Source organism: Aulonocara sp. 'chitande type north' Nkhata Bay, linkage group LG14, assembly GCF_057382095.1.
Source record: "Aulonocara sp. 'chitande type north' Nkhata Bay isolate Kocher_YH1m ecotype deep benthic linkage group LG14, A_spYH_male_GT1.1, whole genome shotgun sequence".
NCBI classification, from domain to species: domain Eukaryota; kingdom Metazoa; phylum Chordata; class Actinopteri; order Cichliformes; family Cichlidae; genus Aulonocara; species Aulonocara sp. 'chitande type north' Nkhata Bay.
The window spans coordinates 29,373,008-29,385,029 of record NC_141357.1 but is presented as its reverse complement, the minus strand read 5'-3'; the positions used below and the strand labels follow the sequence as shown (position 1 = coordinate 29,385,029).

Sequence of the window (12,022 nt, the reverse complement as noted above, 5' to 3'; positions counted from 1 at the left end):
TTATTTCTACACAATGTTTATGCTCGAAATTTTTAATAATTTTGGAGGCCTACATGGAGGAAATTATCCAAGAATTCGCAAGACTGCAAAAAAACAAAACAAAGATCTTTTCTGTCACAAAATGTGAGCTTTCTTCTGTGAGACCCTGCTGCACATGTTACCCACAACCCTTGAAATATATATTTGACCCCTTGGGAAAGTCTGAAAGAACTGCAAAGTGTCTAGTATCAAGAAGAGCTTATGGAGTCGGTTGCATTTACTAATCAGAAATATTCGTGAGGGTACATTTTTATGTATAATGCCAATATTTAAAATATTTTTTTTTAATGATGCGAAAATTTTACTATACAAAAAAAATTAGCCTTCAGTGGTATTTTTTTAATCTGTACGTGCAAGTAACAACCTGTAATGCATTTTGAAATACGAACATAAACCCAAAAAACTCATAAACTTGATGAACTGGAAAATTCCTGCTACTTTTTCTTCCCCCGCTGTGAGAAATGGCTTTATCACACATCCAACTGTGTTAGTCGCTCTGCCCATTTCAACTGTGGACTGCATCTGAAAGCTCCTTTGAATATTTGGATGGCTTCCAAAAAGTCCTGGGAACTTGAGCTGTAGCATAAAAATCTGCACTTTTACATCACTCCCACTGTTTGCAAGATATGTAGATGTCCATATTGTTCGTGAATATTCTTCTTCTAAGAGCACATTTTAAATGATTGAGTGATTGAGGGCTAATTTGGAAATATGTTGCATGTCCAGAACCATCCAGATAAAGTCCTCTTATGCAAGCATGTGACGGTCAGCTGATCTGTAGGATTTGCCTCTACAACCCTCAATGGTAAGAGGTGAAAATAATGAGGTTCTAATCAGTGTTGAGAATGTGACCCTGCCTTCAACCACACATGGGGAGGCAGCTTGACCAAAGTCCTCAGTCACCTTGGAGAAAAGAGCATGCATGTATATATTAAGCTTCTTCTTGACAGATTTTTTTGCAGTATGGAAAGAAAAGCAGGGATTTTTCTGCACTGAGGAATTTTTCACCCCATCCCCCTGACAACATACAACTATCAAATGTTCAGCTAACAGGAAAATGCACGTTTCTGTCGAAACCTACTCCCAGTTCAGTATGCTAACCATACATGGTTCAGCCACCCCTTAAAGAAGCGGTCCCGGACCCCAGGGCCATGAACAGGATGGGCGATAGTATAATACTTGAGTTGTTTGGTACCGGGCCGCGAGAGTTCAAGCTCGGGTGTGAAATTCATGGTTTTCAGGGTTTTTATCGGGTTTTTAGCGTTACTTTTTAAAATAGTTATCATTAACTCGGTTTCCCTGGGTCTTTTCCCATGTGTTATGAATAAATCTTCTTTTTTTTGTACCCATACTGGTTTTATTTTGTTGTATTTATCCGTGACACCTTAAAGGCCGTGAAAATATTGTCCGACATAAACCGATCCATGGTGCAAAAACGGTTGGGGACCACTGCCTTAAAGGCTATTTCTGACCCAGAAGAAACTCAGGAGAGTCAGGTTAAGAAGGTCAACCTTAAGCCTTTCAGCTTTCTCCTTCTGATTAAATGTCTCCAGCTGAGATAAGATGTGCATGCAAAATTACAAAATGAAGATTATATTATTTTATTAGCTAGATAAGAATAGCTCTTGGTATGTTATTCAAATTTATATCATTTTTACAAAGTTTGAAAAATTGTTTTTTTGCCATGTGGAGCATTCACATTGCTTTGTTTCTTTGGGAGTTAGAGCTGCAGTTTTCTACCATTCTCCTAAGGTTAAATGAGATGGTATGGCTAGCAGCCTGTTAGCTTGTTAGCTTAGTATCGCCTGGTGTTGTCCAAGGGCAGTACGGTCGACCTCCACCTCTTCGTGGTTCGGTATCTGCAGAATCACCTACTCCCAGATTTTTCTGTGGAACGAATAAAATTATTTGTGGAAAATTTGCCTATTCACTGATTTTTTGGAAAGCATAGAAAGCATATCTAAAGTAATTATTTTCATTAGGGTGATAGTATATTTGGTGTTTGAGCTATTAAAATAACCAGTTATAAACGTTTTAGATGGGATTTCAAGTATTTGCAGATCTCAGCTATTTGCAGGCGGTTGTGGTCCCTAACCCCCACAAATATCGGAGGTCGACTGTAATCCATTAGTTTTGTACAGTCAGTGGTAATCATATCCTCTGAGCAGCTAAACTAAATCTCACCAAATAGCACATCAGATTTGAATAAATTTAATCCGTGCGTATTATATTCTAAGTTGTGGTTTTAAGCTAACATTCACTGGTGCTAGCTTCTCATTGAAGTTGGTAGCTTCTGTTACATCTTTAATGTAATAATTTTGCTGTCAGACATACATACGTTTACACTGGTAGATGCTTGTATTAAACACTACTTTTATCCCTTTTTGATATCACAGTGTAGAGTGTATATCCCAAATATACTCATTTTAGGGGCAAAGCGTTAACTGTAAGCACAAAGGACAGGGGGATGCCAGACAGAACAAAGTTGCTTTAGAGCCTTTTCATACTGTCCTGAAGACCAGTTGGCAACTGCTTGGCAACCACTAATTGCTAGGGAGATGTACTGTTGTATTCCCTGACAGGATGGAAAGTGGCTGCTGGAAGATGCTTTTGCTAGAAAACATCTTGAATTATTATTTTATGTTAAAATAGAATACTGTTATTTAATATTTTATTTATTGAATAAATAAAGCGAAACACTGCCACACATTCATAATCAACCAATAATTTTATTATTGACATGCAGGGTAAATTATTGCAAAACTTGATTCTCATATTACAATTAAATATGATTATGTCGATTCCAGCAATTAAAGCCAGAAAACAGTTTACTGTGATATGTAAATATTCTAACTGTAAAGCATGTCTGGTCATCAGGAGCTAATCTAAGTAATTAAAGCTGTGTTTGTGTGTTTCTCCATCTATCCTGCTGTGCCTGAAAAACACGGCTCATTGTTGTTGGTTAGACAGTCTCATTTTCCTTTTCTTCTTCCTGGTGAATTGTGCTTTAGCTCTCTCAATAGATAACTGAAGTGGACTCATGTCAGGTGGTGCTAAGGTGGTAGCAAAGGGGTTTTTAGATCTAAGCTCTGCTGTAGTGGCAGCTTTGAATGGCATGCTTAAAAATGTGACTGGTTCAGTTTGTTTAGCATCAGAAAATGCATCACTGAGAGCTGCAGCTTTCTTTCTTGGTTTTCTCTGCTGTCTGGCAGCTTGCCGCTGCTGTTTTGTGTCGACAGTGGGCGCAGCTGTGGCAAAAAGCCTCCATTCACTCTGAGTTTGTGTTTCTTCTTCTGCAGCAGTGGTTTCATGGCTGTTGAGAGGAACACGAGTGAGAATAGGGAGCACATTTTCAAACTTGTGAGAACGTGGGATTTCCAATGAAGAAGGCACACTGGCTTTCCTCTTGTTGTTTCTCAGCCCTCTTTCTTTCGACCGTTGCCTTTTCAAAATACTAAAGGAAGTGTTCAAAGCTGTAACTTTGACCCTTCCTGTGTAAACATCCAGCCTGTGGGAAAGCTGGTAGTCTGCGGTGGGGATCGACGGTGTGGTGTGAACCCCAGTGAGAGGGATCACTTTCAGATTGTCCAGAGAGGAATTTTGCAGGGCAACAGCAACAATGAGGGAAGCAGAGCTGCCTTTCCTCCTTTTCTTTCTCCCCTCTGTGTCTGTTTTGTCCTTTGACCTGTTCCTTTTGACTTTGGAGATAACAATGGGGGCATTGGCAATGCGGACAACAGGTCGCTTTTCAGTGTCGCTCCCAAAGTTTTGTTGCTCAGGCTGTGCTGGTGGGGTTATGGTAATGATGGTGGGGACAAGGCTTAAGTTTTCTGTTTTGTTTGCTACAAGATCTTTGGGAGAAGAAAGAAGAGTTGTTTCTTTGCTCTTCTTTCTCTTCTCCTTTCTTTGCCTTCTTGTTTTAGCTTTATGTGGAACAGTAGTGCTTATTGAGGGAGTGACTTCTTCTGTCAGCACAGCAGTGATCGACCCTGCCGGCCTTTTCTGGACTGTTGCAGGTGATGTAATGGAAACCGTCTCCTTATCCAAGGCTGGTTCATCTTTCATGACTTCATTAGGGGGTTCGTCTTTTCCTCTGAGCTCAAATTCGCTCTCATCAACTCTTTTTGTGCTCCTGCTCGACTGATCATATCTTTGTGACTCATTGATGAAGTTACTCATAGGCTTGACTTCTGCTTTGCTGCCAGAGGGTGAAACAGCAGCCCCTTCCTCTGCTTTCACACCTGCCTCTGTTTTCACTTTTCTCTTCCTCCCATTTCCTTTTCCTTTTTTCTTTTTGTTGGTTTTCTTTTTCTTCCCTGTGTTCTTCCTCTTCTTCTTCTCTGAACTTTGCTCCTCTACCTTATCAGAGTTGGTACTGGAGCTTTGCGATGTGGAGACAGTAGCGAGAACCTTGAGGAAATCCTCGGCGGCGGTGACAACGTTTCTGAGCGACGGCTCCTCGGGACCCAACATCGTAGACTGAGTTGCACTCTCCAGTTTCTCTTCTTCATTGCTTTTCTTAGAACCTTTTGACTTGGGAGGAGCTACTGTCAGCTCATCAATGATGTCAATGCCTCCAAAGTCATACGGCACCGCCTCTCTCATCACAGCAATGGGGAGCTTCTTGTATCGTTTGCACCTATGAGAGAGAAAACAGAGAGGGGAGGCAATGTGTCACGTATTACGAAAGTAAAATGGCTCAGTATGTTTAAAATCTACTTAAAGGTTTACACGAATACTTACAGACCATACCAGTGCCGCTCTACACACTGCTCTTCATAAGCAAACTCAAAGCAAGGGACACCGATGACATTAAAAAATGCCTGACCAATAACTCGGGAAGATGTATCGTTGACTTTCCTCAAACAGTCTTTCAACCTGCAGAGAGAGTAAAGGGATGATTTGAGTTCTCTATAAGAGAACTACAACTGACTAAATGACCAGCCAGTACTATATATTGTTAATACAGCAATGTATCTACTGGGCTGGCATTACTATCTAAAATTAGCCAGGAAGGTTTTAGTTTAAGAGACCATAATGCCTTAAACTAACAGTCAATAGAGTAATATTAACATCTGGCAACATAATTTATCAGCTATTCTACATACAGACCTGCCAAACATTTAATGTGTTAACTGCTCCTTATTAAGTTGCACTCTCCAGTTTTTCTTCTTTATTGCTGAAATGAAGAAGAGTATCACTGAAATAAAGCTTTTACTCACGCATTATCGCAGTCACAGTGACAGATGGAGTGCCACTTGAAATTGGTGTAACCGTAGTTTGAGGAGAAGGGGTGGATGACATGAGGGCAGTGGTCGTGAATACGACAGCAGTTGTCAGTGCCTGCAAACTCTCCTGTAAAAGAGAGGTCAGCGTCATTATATATTTCAGGTATTGCACTCGGGAGTCAGACACCTTGAATAAAAACTTTTCAACCTACCCAGCTGGTCATAGCTATCAGCCATGTTCCCGGCTCCGCACCACAGGGTCCCCGGATAAGTAAAGCCTCTCTTGGATCTCTTCAGAACCTGCACCTGCACAGTCGAATCCTCCTCTTCCACCCTCTTCTTAAACTTCCTGCACATCAGCTTGGCTTCATCCATGCGCGCAAAACTCGCCTCCACCTGCCGCCCGCCACTCCGTCTCTTCAGCACCAACCTGCACTCGTGCATGAAAGATTTCACCTGCATCTGTTCCACTATCACGGAGCAGTTCAATAGTTTCCCGGCTGGACTGACTACTGAGCCCACCACCTCGGCTCCGTCTGACACCTGGTAGAGGAAATTCTCCCCCACCGTGGACATTTTTGCGCACACGGTGCCGTTGAGCGTGGAGAACATTTCTTTGCCCTCCTTTTCTGCATCCAAAGCGCCACTCAGGAGGTCGCCATTGACGACGTTTGTGTCCAGATAAGACAAAAATACGAAGAAGACCGACCACATGATGCGGCGAGTGGCACTTTCAGCACCACGCGTAACGGAGACAGCTCCTCGCGATTTCCCGGCGCTCTCGAGCAGCCCACCCAGTTTTAAGGCGAACCTAAAGTGGTACGATTATTGCTACGATGAATGACTGGGAGGAGTCAGCAGGATTAACCTCTGTAGCCCTGGCAGAGTAGCTCTATCTGTTAGACACAGTGAACAGGTATCACCCCACCCTGCGCCCCTCACCACCTTAATCATCTCACTTAACCCACGGAGGGTTAATTAGTGGGTGTGCGGCGCGTAAACCTGCACCTCTAGCTGCAGAGAAAGAGATGACTGCAAGTAACCTCCCACCCCTCCCCGCTCAGCACCACCCTAGAAGGCTGAGATATAGGACTTTGGGAAAATGCATGGAGGCGGTTCTAGCTCACGCCCGCTTCCCATGGTAACAGGCATGGGGTGACTGTGCCGACCAAGCACACTGGACATTATTCAAATACCACAAAACAAGCGCTGATTTGGTGATGACCTAAATTACAGTGTAGGGACAAAACTCATTTACGCAGGAATGTGGAAAAAGGTTGCCTCTGTCGCACGCATTCTGCACCGGGTGACTGAAGGGCCCCAGAGTCTGACGGCCGACACAGAAAAGAAAAAAAACTCATTGAAATAATGGAGGTATCAGATGACTGCTTGGCTTCCAGTTATCCCAAGAAGCTGACACGAGTTGCCAATCATTCAAATGAACCCAAATGTAGAACTTCAAGAAGCTTTTGTATTTTTTTCTCCAGTAATGAAGAACTACAAAAACAAAACAAAAATTAAAAATTACATTCCCCCAAGAGCAGATTATCAAAGAAGTACGTGTGTACTGTAGCACAGTCTGGATTCACTATAATAATGTAAGATGCCAGTTTTCCTTAAAAAATAAACCCACTATTTTCCATCCCAGCTCCATGTTTCTGTTCCTTGATCTTACTATAGCTTTGCATGATTGAACATCCAAAATAATCCTTATTATCTTAATCCAAGGAGTTGCCCCTCAAGCCAAACACCATCTTAGAAGAACAATCTTAGCTTATATCAAACCATTACTGACATTAAGGGTATCTCTTCTCCTTCTCCATCATACAGAGCCAAGATCTGAAACAAATAGTTTGAAACTGTGTTTAGAGCAGTCTGAAAGCTGAGCCTTTGGCTGATTGGGGTTACCTGTGCATATGCTGTCCTCTAAGTGATAAACACAAGCCCCTTCACATGACTAGTAGAGTAATTCATGCCTCTATTACCCCTCAATTAGACTGCTGTCACTTTGTTGACTCTGATCAGCTGTTATTTTTTCCCCTGCAGGCTGTGCAAAATGCTGAAGCTGCAGGAAAGATACATCATGATCAAATCTCACCTGTGCAGCTCCTGGCTTCCAGTCCATTTCTGTCCAATTGTATTACTTATTTTTAAGAGTTTCAGTGTTCTGACATCATATGACTTAACTGAACTTTTACAGCCTTGTATTCCTACCAGCACCTACCAGATTGTTCTAACTCGTTACGTGAAGCTTTAGCCATATTTAATGTGAGCCTCAGTCATTATAACAGGATAAAGTATGTGTGACAGGAAAGCAATGAATAACATAATTAGAGTTACTTTTAAATTTGGGACAAAAGAGGAAATGGGTATTTTTCCCTGATATTTCCACTTTAATACAGTATTCAATTTTTTGTGGTTCAAGAATTTAGTCATATATCTTATAATCCTTCACACAATATGATATAGTATATTTGACAGGTGAGTAAAAACTTTCATTTGACTAATAATATATCAGTAGTTGCACTGCTTATTCACATTATGTGATCACCTCAATATGGGAACAAATTTCATATGTGAAATTATTGTTTATTCATGTCTGATATCAACAAAAACCCTCCTAATATTTTCCCAAACTAAGAGAATGATGCACAGCATATTTCTACAACTGAGTTTTCCTCACGGGGAGGGAAAAATGTTTGGCAGGGCAAGTTTCTAATCAGCCCAGTGTTATATCACATGGCTGGTCTTACTCTGAGCTCTAGAGGCGGAGATCCAGCCCACTCAAGGCACTGAAATCGGATTTCTGGAAGGTGGAGAGAAATGATGTAAAATCACCAGAGGCAACATTCGACCAAGTGTTGAGTGGGGCGGGGGTGTTCTCATGAATTAATGTTGTCGCTGCAGGAGGGGTTTGGGAAAAATAAAGAGCCTAATAGTCCCGCTGTTCACTGTGCGTTCATGTAGAGTCAAGTAACAAGGTGAGTCTGGATGAAACATATTGATAAGTTACACTCCACTTACTGACAGCCACAGACAGATCATCTGCAGACCAGCAGTGTCTCCCGAAGATAAGAATAAGTGCAGTTACACCAATGTTAGAATATATATTTATATATAGTAGTGATAAACAGGAAATAGAAATGACAAAACAAAGCTCATGTTGTTTTCTAAATCAAGGAGACGAGCCCAAACAATCCCATCAGTAACCACTCTTGAAGGTAATAAAATAGAGTTGGTTCACACCTATAAATATCTGGGAATCTTAATTGATGACTCGCTTACCTTCAAACCACATGTAGAGAATCTTGTGAAAAACCTGAAGTTAAAACTGAGATTTTATTTTCAAAATAAGTTGTGTTTCTCTTTTAATACAAAGAAGCGGCTTGTTGCTGCAACATTCTTGCCTGTGCTGGATTATGGTGATATTCTATATATGAATGCTTCTGCTCAATGTCTTCGAATGGTTGATTCTGTGTTTCATGCTTCTCTGAGGTTCATCACTAACCGTAAATTTCAGACTCACCAATGTGAGTTATACTCTCAGGTAGGATGGCCTGCTTTGGTAAGTCAGAGGAACTCTCATTTATACAGTTTTATATATAAGGCAATACTTGGGTTGCTGCCTTCTTATATATGTTCCCTGCTTGTAATGAAACATGCTGGTCGGTATTCTCTTCGTCCGCATCGTTACTTGTTGCTTTCTGTTCCATTTGCCCGAACTGAACTTGGTAAAAGAGCTTTTGTCCATTTAGCACCCTCGGCTTGGAACAAACTGCAGAAGGAATGGAAAATGACTGAATTAATTTCATTAAGTGCTTTTAAATCTAAACTACGAATCCTTGAGGCCAAGTCCATAACATGCAACTGTTTCAATTGGATTGATTGTCATTTTAACTGACTTTTTTTTTTTTTTTAAATTTTATTTTATTTGTATTCTTTCACTTATTGTTGCATGTGTGTTGTTGCTGCCTGTGTTTGAGTAATTTCTGTAACTGTGAGACATCTGCTGCTGCCTATCTTGGCCAGGTCTCCCTTGAAAAATAGGTTTTTAATCTCAATGGGATCTTCCTGGTTAAATAAAGGTTAATAATAATAATAAAATGAAAGGTAGCTGTGGACAGCAATGACGATGCAAGCTGAGGCTGGTATTTCTCTGCTTTTGCTGCTGCAGCAGGCTGCAAACCAGAACAGCTCATTCAGACTCTCTGTGTGTTGCAGAGCTGGGAAAATAAATAAATAAACAAAGTGTAGGTGTTTTCTCATATTTTTTAGGTTTCTCGATAGACTGGTGGCGACATATAACTACAGTCATGCCCACAGGTATTTGTTCGTTTTCATAACTCTCAATACCAATATGGATTTGAAATGAAGCAATGCAGATGTGAGTAAAATGCAGACCATTACTGTTAAATTACAGGTTTTGACAAAAATTTTGCATTAATACACCCCCCCCCCCCCCCCCCAAAAGAAAAAACAGGGACTGTTTTTAAAAAGTGGGAATAAAGTGCAGATTTTTTTTTCTTTCTTTTAAAGGAGAAAACAGAAAAATAAAAGCTAAAAACCATGGCATGTATAAAAACAAAATGGAAAAAAAATAAACAAATGAAATATGCAATATTCATGAAGAGGATGATAAAATATAAAGCAAAGATTAATATTGTCGTCATAATAAAATTCTATAACATAATTAGCAGTACTGATATTGAACAAATATTAAATTATAAAAAAATGAAAAAGGGCAGCATGGAACATTTAAGTTAGCAAGTGTCACAAACCAGGCTGCACGCACGACAAAAAAAAACAGAGATGCATAGGGATGCCATCCAAACTATTTTATTTTAAGTAAATAAAACAGAAAAAAGAAACTTTGCACAAATGGGTGTGTGTGTAGTCAGTACCATCAGTGGTGTAGAGTGGTGTGGAGTCCATAGGTGGAAAAATGGTGTATGTAATGTTGTTAAATGCAAGAACCCAACTAAAAGCAACCACAGTCCAACAGGGTGTCTCAGGGAAATGAGCTGATGCATATCTGGGTTCTAATGGCTTTTTGTGCAGTCCTGGCACACTGAGCCCATGTTGCCAGTGTCACTAATTGTGAACAGGAACTCAGCCTCTCCAGCGCCTGCAAACAAGACACAAGTAGGCCAAAAGGAAGGCAGGGTGCAGTGGGTTGTCACACAAGTAAAACTTTATTTAGACAGCATATTAATAGATATTGCATTTGACAGTGGACTAGTAAAAATTATTAAAAAAACAAAACAATAAAACAAGTAGAAATAAAGTGAAATGATTATTAAAATTAACAGTAGTGCAAAAGGAAACCCTACAGATTGGAATCTATAAACTAAACATGAATCATGTAAATTGGTAATTCTGATATCTAATATCTCTACACTTCATATCTATGGTTGGGCCTCATGTCACCAACAGCTGCTGGGTACTATTATTTGAGTCATGCTGCCGCACTATCTCTACCTTTCTTGGCATATTTGTGGAAACTTCACATCTTCTGCATGTTTTTCCAAGCCAGTGGGAATCTTTCTGTTATCTTCTCAAAGCAGCAGCTCCTTTTTAAGTGTTTTCTAGCAAAGTCTAATCTGGGTTTTCTGCCCATGAGTGTAAACAAGGGTTGAAGGAACGTCCTGATGGATGTTTTGTTCTACAGTAATAAAAGAACTCTGTGAGTAAGAAACAAGAGCTGTGAAAGAGATTCAGATCTTTTTTCTGGTTGGAAATAGAATTCAAACTGTAAAATATGCAGAAGTCACAGTGACACTTATGTCATAACTATGACACAGACAGAACTGATTATAGAAAAATTTCATGACTTAAAACTTTTACCCCTTAAACGTTTTTTCCTTACACAGCCCAGGATTGGATTTGGGAGCCTAACAGTAAATCTTGGCAAGACAGCCAGCAAGTACTAGATGGCTGAATTGCATCATTAAATTACCATTGACCTTGAAAGCAAATGAAATTTATTCAGGTGCATTAGCAGACAGCCTTCAGATGCTAAAATCAATGTATTCTACCTGTCCAGCACCAAATGGCAGACAGACAGAAAGTCATAGTAGCTGGTGAAAATACAGTAAGCAGAGCATTTAGCACTAACATGGAGCTAAATGAATAAATCCATGATCATTACGACAGAGTTCAGTGTGAGATCTGGTTCTGATCATATCAACATATTTCTCACTAGAAATATGGGGGCGGCTGTTGTAAAGACCCACCTTTTAGCACATCCCAGCACACCCACTCACTTCACCAGATGCACCTTGTTTAGTTCTCTCACCTTTGATTGGGTGTGGTGCTTGTCCTTAATTGCACTCACCTGTCACACGTTATATAAGGACTGCATTCACTTTCAGCTCACTCTTTCTTCACTCCCACACGGGGGGCAGCAGAAGTGAGGTTCTGGTTGGGGTTTTGATTTTGAGAATAAAAGGAGAACCCTGTGAATGATTGATGACTGCTTATTCTCATTCTAATCGGATGAGCCCATGATGATGACTACTTAAACCCTGAGCCTTCCTTCCTTCATAACACCTTTATATCTGAACACATTCATGGTGTCAGAAATAAAGCATGTAATCATTGCAGAGCAACATTTACTACACAGCCATGTGCTTCAAGATGCACACAAACCAGACTGTGGGAAAGTGCAGTTACTGCTGAAAGACAGTTCATCGCTCATTCTTGAGCTCAGCTTGAACTTGAAATTTCAGATATGCGTTTATTTAATAACAGTAAGA

General features: G+C 40.4%; 1 protein-coding gene across 2 annotated transcripts; it reads right to left on the bottom strand.

Annotated features, from left to right (window-relative positions):
* Window positions 1-2,754: 2,754 nt before the first annotated feature.
* proca1 (protein interacting with cyclin A1) lies at window positions 2,755-6,112 on the bottom strand. 2 transcript variants are annotated; one of them, XM_086260283.1, is made up of 4 exons: window positions 5,480-6,112; window positions 5,262-5,394; window positions 4,783-4,917; window positions 2,755-4,678 (listed from the first exon to the last, which is right to left on the bottom strand). In XM_086260283.1, exons 1-4 carry the CDS (start codon window positions 5,979-5,981, stop codon window positions 2,989-2,991), a joined length of 2,460 nt encoding a protein of 819 aa, XP_086116409.1. In that variant the 5' UTR covers window positions 5,982-6,112; the 3' UTR covers window positions 2,755-2,988. The 2 variants fall into 2 exon arrangements, with proteins under 2 accessions (XP_086116409.1, XP_086116410.1); XM_086260284.1 differs by having other exon boundaries at window positions 4,792-4,917.
* Between the last annotated feature and the right edge of the window lie 5,910 nt (window positions 6,113-12,022).